General features: G+C 40.3%; 1 protein-coding gene across 2 annotated transcripts in view; it reads left to right on the top strand.

Annotated features, from left to right (window-relative positions):
* The first annotated feature begins 15,915 nt into the window (after positions 1-15,915).
* LOC103118115 (mitochondrial adenyl nucleotide antiporter SLC25A24-like) overlaps positions 15,916-16,716 on the top strand; it is a 56,217-nt gene continuing 55,416 nt past the window's right edge. Inside the window, exon 1 of one of the 2 annotated variants that reach the window (XM_007528290.2) lies at positions 15,916-16,289. In XM_007528290.2, the coding sequence (XP_007528352.2) occupies positions 16,104-16,289 (186 nt within the window). In that variant the 5' untranslated portion in view covers positions 15,916-16,103. The remainder of the gene's footprint in view (positions 16,290-16,716) is intronic. The other variant, XM_060202172.1, reaches the window with a different exon arrangement.

Below are 16,716 nucleotides of genomic sequence, written 5' to 3'. Positions count from 1 at the left end.
AAAGAAAAAAGGCCAGAGGTTTCAGAATGGTATAGACTTAGAATGAATGATATTGGGAGTCGGGCTGTAGCGCAGCGGGTTAAGCGCAGGTGGCGCAAAGCACAAGGACCGGCATAAGGATCCCGGTTCGAACCCCAGCTCCCCACCTGCAGGGGAGTCGCTTCACAGGCAGTGAAGCAGGTCTGCAGGTGTCTATCTTTCTCTCCCTCTCTCTGTCTTCCCCTCCTCTCTCCGTTTCTCTCTGTCCTATCCAACAACAACGACAATAATAACTACAACAATAAAACAACAAGGGCAACAAAAGGGAATAAATAAATAAAATAAAAATATTTTTAAAAAATTAAAAAAAAAGAATGATACTCCCTGGTGGGACAGGAATTCGGTAAAGACAGAAGCTCAGCAGGGGATTCTGCTAGGAGTTGGTTCCCAGGGACTGGTTGGGGGGGGCGGTGTGCTTAATAATTAAAAGGAAAAAAGAAATTGTTCCCTTTTTTTCTACTCTAATTCTTAACCCAAATTAAGTTATAGTCACCTCCTTGGTGTCACCCCTAGGACCCCTTATTGACTGCCCTACTAAAGGCAGAAAATCGTACCATTTCCAGAAGATGTGATCAGAGCTCAAGCCACTAGCAGCTTCTCAATCCGCCATCTTCCGGGAACCCTCTATTTGTGTTTTCTAACCATGAATATTTTTTAAAAATTTAAAAAAAATATTTATTTATTGCCCTTGTTGTTTTTTTATTGTTGTAGTTATTGTTGTTGTTGTTATTGATGTCATTGTTGTTGGATAGGACAGAGAGAAATGGAGAGAGGAGGGGAAGACAGAGGGGGAGATAAAGAGAGATAGCTGCCGCCTTGCTTCATTGCCTGTGAAGCGACTCCCCTGCAGATGGGGAGCTGGGGGCTTGTGAAAATCCATGTCACTGTAGTTATAACTTATGAGAATTCACCATTTTAATTATCAGATTTCTGCCTTTCATACAGAATATGCATCTTACTATGTATTAGAAATAATTCAGTCTGTGACACCATATTAACATACACACACACACACACAGAGTCAGAAACATTCTTCCTTATCCCTTCCATTTTGAAGTAAACCTCTCCACTGTTGAACAAAAAAGTAATTATCACACTGTTGCCTTTAAGAACAGATTTTTTTTTTTACATACAACATCATGTTTGTCTTTAAATAACCAGAATTCCATTGTACTACAATGAATTCCATTGTCTACAATGTATTTCTGGTTTGGGGTTTTAAATAATTGCTTCTAGAAAAGCAATCCAGTGAAACAATAACAGTGACATCTAGGCTATTTCACATATGAATGCATATATATTCATATCTGTGTGTATTTCACATGTGAATGCATATATACTCGTGTGTGTGTGTGTGTGTGTGTGTGTGTGTGTGTGTGTGTGTGTGTGTGTGTGTGTGTGTGTGTGTGTGTGAAGGAATCCCAAAGCTTGGAGTGCAACAGTGAGGCTACAAGTGCAGAACTTTCTTCTGATAACTGGATCCTTCCCCAAGAACTAACAAAGAGAGAACAATTCTGTAGTGCTGTTGGTGGAACTTTGTGGAAAGGATATTGAAGTCAACCCAACTTCAATTTCTTTCTTTCTTTCTTTCTTTCTTTCTTTCTTTCTTTCTTTCTTTCTTTCTTTCTTTCTTTCTTTCTCTCTCTCTCTCTTCTTTCTCTCTTTCTTTCTTTCTTTCTTTCTTTCTTTCTTTCTTTCTTTCTTTCTTTCTTTCTTTCTTTCTTTCTTTCTTTCTTTCTTTTTCCGGAATAGAATTTAATGCTCCCAGCCCCCCAGGGTCAGCCCGACTGTGCTGGTGAGGATGCGGTTGCTGGCCAGCCTGGTGGGTGGGAGCTGTTGGGTCCGGTGGGTGCTGGCCAGTACAGAGGGAGGGTGCTGCTGGGTCTGGTGGGTGTAGGCCAGTCCGGAGGGAGGGTGCTGCTGAGTCTGATGGGTGCTGCCAGGTCCGGTGGGAGGGTGCCCATCTCGGATGGTGCCCCTGTCCAGAGGGTGCCCGGCCGGGAGGGCGCCCCCTACAACTGGCGCTGCTTGTGGTGCGGATGCTGCTTGCAGAACACGAACCAGGGGCTGCGGTGCTTACAGCAGGCAGGCCCTGGAGAGGTGAGGTTCTGGGATATATTGGCAAGGTCATCTGCCCAGGAGGTCAAGATGGAATCATGATACCATCTGTAGCTTGGTGACTAAAAAAAAAAAAAAAAAAAAAAAAAAAATATATATATATATATATATATATATATATATATATATATATATATATATATATATAATGACAAAACAGTAGGAATCGAGCAGATAATAGGTTGCCTAGGGTGGAAAGAAGCTAGGATGTCTATTTTAGGTATGTTCCTAGAAGCCCATGACTTAAGTGATCTTTGCTTGAGCTTGTAAAACTAACATGGAGATGGACTAGAAATATTCTCAGGAAGGATAGTGTTAGAGATGAGAATAGAAATAAGAAGCCAGATTAAGGCCCAATGATTTTCTACTGAATTTCTTTTATTGATGACAAAAGCTGTTGAATTTTTAAACCTCATGCATAATCTCACAGTTACTTCTTTTATCAGATTCCCAGGTTACTTATACTCTCTTTCTTTCTCTTTAAAATAATCTTCATTGTTTATTTGCACCTCATTTCCCTGGAATACATCCCAAAAGTCTTCATCAGTAAAACAGATGGCAGATAAAAACCTGAACATTTGTAAATCTAAAAATATCTTTAGTATGCTCAAGAGTGCATAGAATTCTATATTTAAACACTTTTTTTTCTCTCCAAAACTGTTATAGTGCTGTTCTACTATTTGCAGAGAATTGTTGACAAGAAGTTTGATATTAGTTTATTACTATTCCTTGGTAGATAACTTTCCTTTTCCTATGTAAGGGCTTCAAAAATGTCTTCATCATGGGGCTGGGTGGTGGTGCACCTGGTGGAGTGCACATGTTGCAATGCACAAGGACTTAGGTTTGAGCCCCCTGGTCCCTACCTGCAGGGGGAAAGCTTTGTGAGTGGTGAAGCAGGGTTGCAGGTGTCTCTCTGTCTCTCTCTCCCTTTTTATCTCCCCCTTCTCTCTTGATTTCTGACAGTCTCTGATAAATAATCATAGTAAAAAAATGTTCTCATCTTTAAGGCAGTGCTATTCACAATAGATGGTCTTTGGAAACAACCTGCACATCAATTAATGGATGAGTGGATTTACCAAAAATTTGCATATGTACCCAATGAAATAATACCCAGTCATAAAAAGAGAGACAGTTCTGCCAAATATGACATCAATGAACCCTAAGGACATTGTGCTAAATGAAATAAGACAGCTACAATAGGATAAATACAGGTGACTTCGGTTAGGTTATCTAAAATAGTATTCATAAACACAGAAAATAGAATGGTAGTTTTTAAGGTGTGGAGGAAAGGAAACATGGGGAATTGATATTCAATGAGTATAGAGTTTGAATTATGCAAGGTGGATAGTTGTAGAAATCTTCTGTATTACATGGAGTCTGTACTGAACCACATTTTGCAATTTGCTAAGAAGGTAACGTTCATGCCATGAGTTCTTACCCCAGTAACACAATTAATTAAAAATACTTTATTAATAGTAGCTACTAATCAAGTCTTTTGTGATATATCTGGGTTATCAGTTTTTATTTATTTTGTTTGGCCCTCAGCCTCTGTACTAGAAACACCTGTATCTTTCTTTAATTCAGGGAAAAATACATAATTAAAAAATCAATTTGATTCTTTCCTGCTAGTTTCTATTTTGAAACATCTATTTGCTGGCTTCTTTAATTCAGGAATATATATATATATATATATATATATATATATATATATATATATATATCAGTTTGATTCTTTCCTGCTACTTTCTATTTTGAAACTTTGATAGCTTCTGGACTGGTTTCATATTTTCTCTTAAAATTTCTTCCTTTTTTTTTTGTATCAGCTTTATGTTCTAAGAGACATACTAGACTTTACCTTTCACTCTTACTAATTTCAAAATTTCAGCAATCACACCTAATTTCCAAGAAACTTTTATATTGGATATTTATCTATTTATTTTTATTATAATTCATTTAATTTAACATTTTAGGAAGTTCCAGTGAAATTTCTGGTGCAATTCGAAATTTTGGAAGCTTTGTAGGGCTGTTCATGTAGCAAGGCTGGTAATATATAAAGTACATGCATACTTTTGATAGCACATGTGAAGGGGTGTCTCAAAATCTGGTTTAATTTTAAGCAAACTTACCTGGGCCACTTAACATGGCTTTTATTGTTCCTGATATTAATGAGTGTTCTCTTTTTATAATAAATTCACGGCCATCAGATGATATCAGTTTAATATACATAGCATCAGGGCCTTCACAGCTGCCCTAGGTTCTGATGAAATTCTACTTCACTTCCACAGGGAGTTAATAATTGTTTCTTGGCAGTTCCACAGCCACCACAGCCACCACACTGAGTCCCTGTGCACCATCCCTACTCCAGGATCTCCTACCACTACTCAAGCTGGATTTAAAAAAAAAATGATTTAATAGATCTCTGTCTCCAGCATGTAAGCACTGAAGTCATCTAGTGCAGGAGCTGTAAAGAAGTGGAAGATATTTTGTTGTTGCTGTTTTTATTGACTTAATAATATTGAGAAGACCATAGATAAGAGGGATATAATTCCACACAATTCCTACCACCAGAGTCCTGTATCTCATTCCCTCTATTGGAAACTTTCCTGTTCATTCCCCTCTGGGAGTATGGACCCAGGATTATTATGGGGTGCAGAGGAGGAAGGTCTGACTTCTGTAATTGCTTCCCTGCTGAACATGGGTGTTAGTAGGTCAATCCATGCTCCCAGCCTGTTTTTATATTTCCCTAGTGGGGTAGGGGCCAGGGGAGGTGGGGATCCAGGGCACATCCATCCAGTGATGTCAGGTTGGTGCCATGGTAGTAGCTGCATCTTGGTGGCAGGAAAAGCATGAAGGTATAAAGCAGAACAAATTGGTCAAAAGTCAAGAATCTGAAGGTAAGACTATAGCTGATGAGATTTGGAGTCTCCATTTTGGAAAAAGCTAGTAGGTCTGTTATAAGTATATTACAAGGGACCCATGACTTTACTAATTTTTGCCTGAGCCTGACAGTTAACATGCAGGTGGGCCAAAGGCGCTGTCTGGGGAGATGGTGTTAGAAATAGGACTAGAAGGCTGGATCAGGGCAGAGACTAGCTCCCAATTATGGGAAAAGTATACAAATAGTGTTAGCTGTAAACCCCATCGATTTGATCTGGGGCCCATATTCAGCAGAGGAGCCTGTGCAACTTCTGCGTCATTGCAGAAAGCTGGATTTCTTCCCTCCTTTCTTTCTTTCTTTCTTTCTTTCTTTCTTTCTTTCTTTCTTTCTTTCTTTCTTTCTTCTCTCCCTCCCTCCTTTCTTTCTCTCTTTCTCCCTTTCTTCCTTTCTTTCTTTCTTTCTTTCTTTCTTTCTTTCTTCCTTTCTTTCTATCCGTGTGGGAGACAGAAATTGATTACAGAAATGCAAGTTATCCATGGCTTTACACAGTGAATGTTTGTTTCTTTATCCTCATCCTAAGCAAATGCAGTTGGCTTTCTAACATGTGATTCACAAGCCCAAGCTCCTTCCACTAGTGTTGCTAACATCTCCTTGGGCCTTGTAACCTCCTCTAGCTGCCAAAAGGGTAAACAAGAAAGTGAAATAAAGTAGCAATAGGAGGGATTGCCCCAGTCTCCAAATGGAGGCGAGTCATCCTGTCTTGCTACTCCCAAGAAGACTGGTCCTGAAATTAGTGCAACCTGCAATGTTCCCAGCTGTGACCATGAACTGTGGGCTCAGACCACCAGGGACTCAAGAGGTTATACAGGCTTATGTGTGAAATATAAATATATATAGTCCCTGGGTCAGGTGGGTGGGTTAAACAGTTAATTTTATTCATAGATTTTTTTTTCAAGATTGGGAGCTACTCTCTTCCCTAATCCAACTTTCTTGTCTGACACCATTTTCTTCTCAAACAATATTTTTGTCCAACTTCATGTTAGCTGTCAAATTCAACCAAAAACTACATCAGTCATGGGCCCCTAAGAACATTCCTGAAATGGACTTCCTAGTTTCTAAGATCCCTATTCTCATCTGCTCTTTTCCTACTTTTTGTTTCCTGTTCATTAATCATTTTGTCCTGCTTTATATTTTGCTGCCTTCCAGCCACCAAATTGCAGATGCTGTCGTGATTCCATCCTGTTGTCCTTGAGAAGACAACCACACCAATATATCCTGGAACTTCACCTTTCTAGAGCCCTACCCTACTTGTGAAAGATAAAATCAGGCTGGGAGTATGGATTGACCTGCCAACACCCATGTCCAGTGGAGAAGCAATTATAGAAAACAGAACTCCCACCTTCTGCACCCCATAAAAGAATATTGATCCATACTCTCAATAGGGGAGAAATGATAGGGGGAAAATGACCAGAGGGCTCTGAATTCCAAGACCATCAAGATCTGGAGAGAGAGGAGAAAAAAAGGGAGGGACATTTGAATGTAGTAATAGGTATATATGTGACTTGGAAAGGAAGAGACGATAGGATCATCAAAAAAAAAAAAAAGAGGCAAATATATACAAATATAGACAGGTAGTTGTAGAAATAATAGTTAACCCATATCTGCAACCTTAAGAGAACTGCTGTAGCTTACAATAGAGGGATTGAGGATTCAGAAGTCTGGTGGTGAGAATGGTACGGAGTTGTATTTCTGTCATCTTGTAATTTTGTAAATCACTAATAAAAACAAACAAATAAACAAACAAAACCTAAGAAGGTGAAAAGGCTCATCAATTTTCTCAAAATCTCTGGTCTGGGAGTGGCACACATTTCACTACTCAAGATTCCACGAGTTAGAGGACTACACTGGGTGTAAGAGAGACTAGAAAATTAAGTACCTGACTATACAACCACTTCCCCAAAGAGGCATCACACTAAGGAATATAGAGTACAAATTCCTGGCAGATAGCCACTCATTGCTTCTATAAATCAACTTATTCAGATGTTTCCTTCATTTTAGGGTAAGAATTCTGGAGACTTAGTTTTTCTAGGGGAGGGCTGGCTGCTGCACAATGCAAGTGTGTAGAGTTTTGTTTCATTTTATTGTCTACAAGGGTTATTGCTGTGCCTGAACAACTCCCTGCACCACTGTTTTATGGAAGTCATTTTTTCTGCCTTTTTTTTTTTTTAATAGAGGGTGATAGATAGATTGGGAGGGAGTGAGAGAAGAAATGTTTGTAGCACTGCTTCATGACTTATGAAGCTTTTCTCTTGCAGGTAGGACTGGGGATGGAACCTGGATCCTCAAACATGATAATGTGAGCATTCTTTTGTGTGTACTACCTCACCCTATAGTATGCAGAATTTTATTTGAGGTAGTGGCATCAAACCTTAACAGCAGTCCTTTCTCTTCAGCCATTTCATTAAATTTTTTGTTTTGTTTTTGTTTATACAATTTTTCAAGACAAGAAGTCATTGCCTTTGCCTCATCTTGGGTAAAAAAAAAAAACATGTTTTGAGGGGCCTGGGGTAGCACACCTGGTTAAATTCATACTACAGCATGCAAGGACCCAGATTTAAGTCCCTGGTCCCCAACAGCGGGGGGAAAGCTTCAAGAGTGGTGAAGCAGGGCTGCAGTTTCTCTCTCTCTCTCTCTCTGTGTCTCTCTTTCCCTTTCTTTTCTTTTACTTTTTTAAATTGTTATTATTGTTGTTATTGATGTCGTTGTTTTTAGGACAGAGAGAAATGGAGAGAGGAAGGGAAGACAGAGAGGGAGAGAGATAGATACCTGTAGACCTGCTTCACCGCTGAAGCGACTCCCCTGCAGGTGGGCAGTCGGGGGCTCGAACCTCTTTCTCTTTCTATCTCCCCTTCCCTTCTAAATTTCTCTGTCTCTATAAAAAAATAAATAAATAAAAATTTAAAAATTATTTTTAAAAATCTTTTTAAAAAGTATTTTGTTTTTCACTTTGGCTGGAGTCAAATGCGCTTTGTATTTTGTATATTTAGGAATAAGAGGATAGGGATTGTAGAAAGATAGACTTCTAGTGATTCCTGTTCAACCTTTCCTATTGTCCCCTCCCCTATGAGACACCACCAACTATATGTGAAGCTTCTATGGGTTTTTGTGATGAAGACAGGCCCTGTCTTATACTGAAATCCTTCTTTAAATATTCTGCTCTCTCTCTCTCTCTCTCTCTCTCTCTCTCCTGGGACTGACTTTTTGAGATACAGAGAGTGACAAAGCAAGGAAGAGATACTACAGCACTGAAGCTTCCTCCCGTACAGTGGAGGCCAAGCTCAAACCTAGGTTATGAGCATGACAAGACCTAGGGCACTATCCAGGTATCCATTATCTTCCTGGTTCTCTCTCTCTTAAGTTGGTTTTATTTATTTAGGATAGAGACTGAAATTGAGAGAGGAAGGAGAGATAGAGAGGGAGAGAAAGAGAGGCACTTGCAGCACTACTTCATCACTTATGAAGCTTTCTCCCATGCAGGTGGGGACTAGGTGCTTGGTGCTTGAACCCGAGCCCATAAACATAGTAATATGTGAATTCTACCAGGTGCACCATCACCTGGCCCCTCTTGGTTTTCTCTTATATAAGTAAACATAGATTTCCAGTTTTCTTCAACATTCCAAATATCTGCTTTATTTATTTATTTATATTTATTTATTTATTATTGGATAGAGACAGAGAGAAATTGAGAGGAATGGGGGAGATAGAGAGGGAGAGAGACAGAGAGACACCTGCTGCCCTGCTTCAGCACTCACAAACCTTCCACAAGGAACCAGGTTCAAGCCCTCACCCCCCATCCATAGGGGGCTCACTTTATGAAAAGTGAAGTAGGTCTGCAGGTGTCTCTCTTTCTCCCTCTCTCAATTTCTTTCCATCTAATAAAAATTATTATTTTATTTTATTTATTTATTCCCTTTTGTTGCCCTTGTTGTTTTATTGTTGTAGTTATTATTGATGTCGTTGTTGTGGGATAGGACAGAGAGAAATGGAGAGAGGAGGGGAAGACAGAGAGGGGGAGAGAAAGACAGACACCTACAGACCTGCTTCACTGCCTGTGAAGGGATCTGCCTGCAGGTGGGGAGCCGGGGGCTTGAACCGGGATCCTGACGCCGGTCCTTGAGCTTCGCGCCACCTGCGCTTAACCCGCTGTGCTACAGCCCGACTCCCATAAAAATTATTTTTATCTAATGAAAATTAAAAAAGAAAAAAACGGCCACTGGGAGCAGTGGATTTGTACTGTTGCCGTGAAGCCTCAGTGATAACCCTGGTGGCAATTATATATATATATATAAAACATAAAATATTATAAAATTACAGGCTATAGTTGCACATCACATCCACCACCAAAGCTCATTCCCCTACCCCGACCCCCATAAGGCATTTTTGTCTTGAAGGACACAGTTCTTTTTTTTTTTTTTTTGGCTGAGTAGTATTTCTATACCTATGTCCCAATGAATTCTTTATCTATTTGACTGTTCATGGGCATTTAGGTTGTTTCCACTCCTTGATAATTATGAATGAAGCAGCTATTTGTAAATGGATACAGATGTCCCTTTGAATTAGAGTATTCCTGTACTTTGGTTATATGCTTATGAGTGATTCTGCTGGATCATAAGGTATTTCCATTTTGATTTTCTTGAGTGTTCTCCATATAGTTTTTCATAGGGGCTACACCAGTTTGCATTCCCACCAGAGATGTAATGGTGTTCCTTTTTCACTATAATCTCACCAACACTTGTCATTCAAACACCAATATTCATACCAATACACCGAATTCATACCTGTTTGTTGATCTGAGTCATTGTGAGGTGATATCTTCTTGTAGCTTTAACTGACATTTCTCTAATAATAAGTAAAGAGGAGCATTTCTACATATGTCTGTAGACTATCTGAACAGACGACCTTCTACAGAAGAGATATGCAATTGCTTATCATTATTGAGGTAGCATCGTTTTACAGAAATGTTTATATTTAATGGGTACATTTCACATCTATTCGAAACATCCATAACAATTTTAAACAAAACACATCTGTTAAAGAGAAGCCTCCCTGCCTCAACAACTGGTTGAGCACACCTGTTACAATGCGCAAGGACCTGGGCTCAAGCCCTCAGTCCCCATCTGCAGGGGGAAAGCTTTGCGAGTGGTGAAGCAGTGCTGCAGTTGTCTCTCTTTCTCTCTCTCCCTGTTCCATTTCAATTTCTGGCTGTCTCTCTACAATAAATAAAGGTAAAAAAGAAGTTAACAAAAAGAAAAAAGAGAAGCCTCCCTCTGCCCTATGCTTGTCTTTGCTTTTCTGATTCTACGGAACACACTTAACATGAATACAATAGTTGCATTATATGTGTGAATTATAGCTAAAGAAACAGGATGTAAATGAGAAAGTACAAACTTCACACTTTAAGAAGGTATCTCCCAAAGATAATACAAAAATTTATCCTTTATCTTTGTCAACAGCCAGAGCTAATTCAATGTCCATTGCTTTGCATTTCATTTCTTTGATCACTCTTGATTAGATAAACTGTTTTTGAAACACTTCTAAGAAAAATAATGCAATAAATACTTATCTCAGATTAATGAGTTTCATGATATTGTAAGACAGAGAAAACTGTAAAAAACACAGAAATGAAAAATAAAACATCAATAAGTGAAAATCATGTGTTTCATATTTTTCTAAAGAACAAATATAATTTTACTCAATATAGATTTATTCACTTTTCATATAAATGTCAATGGTTGGGGAAAGTGTTAATGTCATGAATTATGCTGAGACAAATGGCATGTTGACAATGCACTTTAAAATTGCCATTATGACATTCTATCGCCCTCTACTGATCATCAGGTAAAATTACATTAGATTATCCCCCTGAATTCTCCCCTTTTCCTCCCTCCCTTCCTCCCTCCTCCATTCTTCCCTCCCTCCCCTCCTTCCTTCTTTCCTTCCTTCTTTCCTTCCTTCTTTCCTTCCTCCCTCCCTCCCTCCCTTCCTCCCTTCCTTCCTTCCTTCCTTCTTTCCTTCCTTCCTTCCTTCCTTCCTCACATTGGCGCATCAGCACTTTAGGCTGACTTTATTGGATAGATAGAAACAGGGAGGAAAAAAAGACACCACAGCACTTCTGTCTCCCTAGCTGGCACCACTGCAGTCTTTTATTTACTCTTTAAACATAAGTGCTACTTTAAACATATTTTACTTGCTATCTTTACTGAAAACTATGTTTATTTTTTCGAATGAGTAACAACCATGTTATCCATCGTAGTATTACTAGTTATATTAAGTAGGGAAATATATTGCCAAAGCATTAGAATCTATACTGTAGTTCCTGTTGTTATTTTTCATTTAATTTTCCCTTCCCATATAGCTTGGAGAGTTTAGAAAACAAAATAGGGAGTTGGGCAGTAACGCAGGAGATGCAAAGCACAAAGAGTATTTATATGAGAGTATTTATGTTACTTAGATTATGTAGTTTCACATTTGTACAGTAAAGGAGCAATTGATTTAGTCAGCAGTATTAATTTAGAAGCAATTATTTGCCCCCAAATTACTCCACCAAGCTATTTAGATAACATAAATAGCAGAAGTCCAGAAGGAAGTAAAACATGTGATCAAGGAAGGATGGCGAGCCATGGTAAACAGTCACAAGTCACCTCACTCTACACAGGAACAGCCATGCTTGCCTGAAAGATACTCATGTCTGCCTAAGACTAATGAAAGCCTTGGACAAAGGAGAAGAGAGCAAATAGACATCTTGGGTTTGGAAGTGTGTCATGTGCTTGCTAGCACCATTGTTGTTTCTGGCCTCAGTTTTGGGAACTCAACATATGGTCCTGAGTTCAATTCGTGGCATCTCCCTCTCTCATTAGTAAATAAATAAATATTTTTTTCCTTTGTGGTATTGTCTTTTTTAATTTTTAATTAAAAAATTTATGTATTAGGGAATTAATGTTTTACATTTAACAGTAAATAAGCGTTTCCCAGTTTTCCATATAACAATACAACCCTCACTAGGCCCTCTGTCATCCTTTTTGGACCTGTATTCTCCCCACCTACCCACCCCAGAGAATTTTACTTTGGTGCAATACGCCAATTCCAGTTCAGGTTCTACTTGTGTTTTCTCTTCTGATCTTGTTTTTCAACTTCTGCCTGAGACAGAGATCATCCCATATTCATCCTTCTGTTTCTGACTTCTTTCTTTTTTTTTTTTTAGATTTTATTTATTTATTAATGAGAAAGATAAGAGGAGAGAGAAAGAACCAGACATCACTCTGGTACATGTGCTGCCAGGGCTTGAACTCAGGACCTCACGCTTGAGAGTCAAGCGCTTTATCCACTGTGCCACCTCCTGGACCACTGTTTCTGACTTATTTCACTTAACATGAATTTTTCAAGGTCCATCCAAGATTGGCTGAAAATGGTGAAGTCACCATTTTTTTTTTTATAAATGAGTAGTATTCCACTGTATATATATATCACAACTTGCTCAGCCACTCATCTGTTGTTGGACACCTGGGTTGCTTCCAGGTTTTGGCTATTACAAATTGTGCTTTTTAAAAAATTCCTTTATTGAGGAATTAATGTTTTACATTCGACAGTAAATACAACAGTTTGTATATGCATAACATTTCCCAGTGTTCCACATAACAATACAACCCCCACTAGGTCCTCTGTCCCAGCTTATTCTTAACACCACCTGAGACCCCAGTTCCAGGGGTTAAACAAACTGTTGCATTCTCAACCTCTCTACTTAATACTGCTGGTTGCTTAACCTAATCCTGGACCTTTCATGAGGATACTATTGTATTGGATGAGGCCCAGTAGGGCAAATGGTGTGTGTGATCTTTTTTCACCATGCCCATCTTCCACAGAACAGTGTCCACATTTCTCTTATTTTTCAGTTCCATTTGTAGGCTGTAACTTTTCTCTTTTTAAGCTGAGTAGTATTCCATTGTATATATATATACCACATCTTGCTCAGCCACTCATCAAAATAAATAAATAAATAAATCATTTTTACCATTTGTTTTATTAGTGGTTTAATAGTAAAATATTAAGATAATAGAGGCATGGTTCCATAGCAGTCCTATCACCAAGAGTTATGTGTGCACATCCTCTTCATGGGAAACTGTGAAAGTTCACACATGGTCACAGATATAGGCTGACTTTATAACTATCTATCTGTATCTGTATGCCTATATATTTCTTCCTTTTTTCCCCCTCTAGTCCTGCCTTCACTTCCTTTCTAAATCATACCTACATCTATTACTACTTCTGAGTGTCCTTCCTTTCCCCCTCTTCTTTTTCAGATAAGAGAAGCAGTTCTGTTGTTTTCCAGATTCACTATCCTCTCAGTGATGGTATAAAAACAAGATTCCTGGTGACCAACGCTTCATGTCCTGGTGGAATTGGGGTTCAGAGTCCTTTGGTTATCTTTTATACTTTACCACTTTGGGAGTAAGGACCAAAGTTCTTTTTGGGGCGTAGAAGGTGGAAGTTCTGGCTTCCGTAATTGCTTCTCTGCTGGATATGGATGTTGGCAGGTCAATCTATACCCCCAGTCACAGGCTACTATGTTTATTTTTATTTTATTTGTGTGCCATTGGGAAAATAAATTATTATTAACATTATTATATTCACTGGGTCATCACACCTATCAATGCCTCTACTCTTGGCATACTTTTTTTTTTTTTAAGGTAGAGGGTGACAGAGAGGTAAAGAAAACTAGGAAAAGAGGGAGGGAGAGATACAGAGAAAAAGAGATACCACAGCACTGTTCCACTGCTGATGAAGCTTTCCTTTTGTATGGTATTCCCATATAGTGGTTGGGGGTCCTGGCACATGGTAAAGTGTCTGCTCTACTGGATGAGCTGCCGCTTGTTCCCCTTCTTTTAGCTTTCTTGGGGGGGGGTTAATGGTTTACAGTTTACACTAAAATACAGTAGTCTGTACATGTGTAACATTTCTCAGTTCTCCACGTGTAACACTCTAAACTCCCACCTAGGTCCTCCTCCATTATCATGTTCCAGGACCTGAATACTTTCCCACCCCCTGTCCCAGAGTTTTTGTTTTTTTTTTCTTTAGTTTAATACACCAAATTCAGTCCAAGTTCTGCTTTGTGTTTTCTCTTCTCTTCTTATTTTTCAAATTCTGTGAGTGGGATCATTTCACATTCATGCTTCTCTTTCTGGCTTATCTCACTTAACATGATTCCTTCAAGCTCCATCCAAGATGAGATGAAGAAAGTTAAATCACCATTTTAATAGCTGAGTAGTATTCCCTTCTTCTGATGTTGGTTTTCAACTTCTGCCTGAGAGTGAGATCATCTCATATTCATCCTTCTGTTTCTGACTTATTTCACTTAACATGAATTTTTCAAGCTCCATCCAAGATCAGCTGAAAATGGTGAAGTCACCGTTTTTAACAGCTGAGTAGTATTCCATTGTGTAGATACACCACAGCTTACTCAGTCACTCATGTGTTATTGACACCTACAGTGCTTCCAGGTTTTGGCTATTACAAATTGTTCTGTTATGTACATAGCTATACACAGATGCTTTTGGATAGGTGTGATTGGTTCCTTAGGGCATTTCCCCAAGAAAGGATTTGCAGGATCATAGGGTAGGCCCATTTCTAGCCTTCTGAGAGTTCTCCAGACTGCTCTCCACAAGGGCTGGACAATTTATATTCCTACCAGCAACGCAGGAGGGTTTCTTGGCCCCCACAACCTATCCAGCACTTGCTGTTGCTGTCCTTTCTGATGTATGCCATTCTCACAGGGGTGAAGAGAGAGGTATCTCATTGTCTTTACTTGCATTTCTCTGACAATCAAGAACTTGGAGCATTTTTTCATGTTTGTTGACCTTTTGGATCCATTCTGTGGTGAATATTCTCATATTCTCTCCCCATTTTTGCATGAGGTCATTTGCTTTTTGCTGCTGAGTTTGATGAGCTCTTTATATATCTTTATTATTAGCCTCTTGTATGATGTATGGCATGTAAAGGTGTCCTCCCATTCTGTAAGGGGTCTCTTTGCTTGAGTGGTCCTTGATCCATTTGAAATCTACTTTTGTGTGTGGTGAAATGTGGTTCAGTCTCATTCTTCTGCATGTTTCAACCTGATTTTCCCAACACCTTTCGTTGAAGAGAATCTCCTTTCTCCATTGAATAGTCTGGGTACCCTTGTTCACGATTAGATGTCCATAGGTGTGGGGCTTATTTCTGGGATCTCAATTCTATGCCATTGGTCAGTGTGTCTATTTTTGTTCCAGTACTTGGCAGTTTTGATTACAATGGTTCTATAGTACAATTTGAGATCTAGGAATGTGATCGCTCCAGTTCTGTTATTTTTTTCTACAGTTTTTATTTATTTATTTATTTTTAATTTTTCTAAAATATTTATTCATTTTCCCCTTTGTTGTAGTTATTACTGTTGTCGTTCTTGGATAGGACAAGAGAGAAATGGAGAGAGGAGGGGAAAACAGAGAGGGGGAGAGAAAGACACCTGCAGACCTGCTTCACCGCTTCAGGTGGGCAGCCAGGGGGCTCAGGTGGGCAGCCAGGGGGCTCAAACCGGGATCCTTATGCTGATCCTTGAGCCACGTGCGCCTAACCCGCTGCTATTTCTACTTTTTGAGATCTGGGAATGTGATACCTCTAGCTCTTTTTTCTCAAGATTGTTTTGGCACCTGGGTTCAAACGCCGCCCCCCTCCCTGCCGGGGGCGGGATGCTGCAGGTGTCCCTCAACTTCCCAGGCTCACCCACCTTCCCTTGCAGCCTTCTGGGCCCTCGAGGCCGCTCTCGCGAGGCGTCCTCCGGGCGGTGCCGCGGGTCCCCTCGCCCCAGGCGGCTTGGAACAGCGCAGGCTGGGTCTGGCGGTTGCTGCAGCCGCGCTGACTGCGGGGACCCGCGGCCCAGAGCAGCCGGGCTCCGCGGGCTGGTGGTCGGTCGTCGTGGAGGCGGCGCCGGGGGCGCGGCGGGCGGCGGGCCGCTGTCGCTGGGCTGGGAGGGGCGGCGGCCATGCTGCGCTGGCTGCGGGGCTTCGTGCTGCCCGCGGCGTCCTGCCAGGAGGACAAGGAGGATTACTTTCGCTACCGGATTCTCTTCGAAGACTTGGACCGCGATGGTAACGGGGTCCTGGACATCTCAGAGCTCCGGGAGGGGCTGCATAACTGGAGCTCGTCGTTTACTCCGCAATCGGAGAAAGTGAGTGAGCAGGATAGAAGGAGCGCGGGGAAATCTGGAGAAAGGTTGGGGCTAAACTTGCCCCCCTTTTCAGCACTTCCTTCAAAAGGGTCCATGGAATCAGAGTGGGATTCTTGGTCGACTTTCCGAACCAGCCCAGGGAAGCACTTCCCCAAACTTCTTAAAGCTCACCGAAGTCCATTAATCCCCCAATAAAGAAATTAAAATATATGTATATATATCTCACCTAAGACCAACCAACGCCTTCTCTTGGGAGTTTTGGGAGGTTTCTGGCGATGGCATATTTACTGAACCCATTAGAATTTTAAGGTTTTTGTTTCCCTTTTCTTCTTTCTTCCCCTCTACTTCTTCTCCCTTCCCCCCCCTCTTTGCCTTTGTGGATACAGGATTAAAATACTTCTTTTTTGGGCTGGGGACTACTTGCATG

The sequence above is a fragment of the Erinaceus europaeus genome, chromosome 11, assembly GCF_950295315.1.
Source record: "Erinaceus europaeus chromosome 11, mEriEur2.1, whole genome shotgun sequence".
In the NCBI taxonomy this organism is placed as follows: domain Eukaryota; kingdom Metazoa; phylum Chordata; class Mammalia; order Eulipotyphla; family Erinaceidae; genus Erinaceus; species Erinaceus europaeus.
Note: the sequence above shows the minus strand (reverse complement) of the source record. Positions and strands in the feature narration are given on the sequence as shown.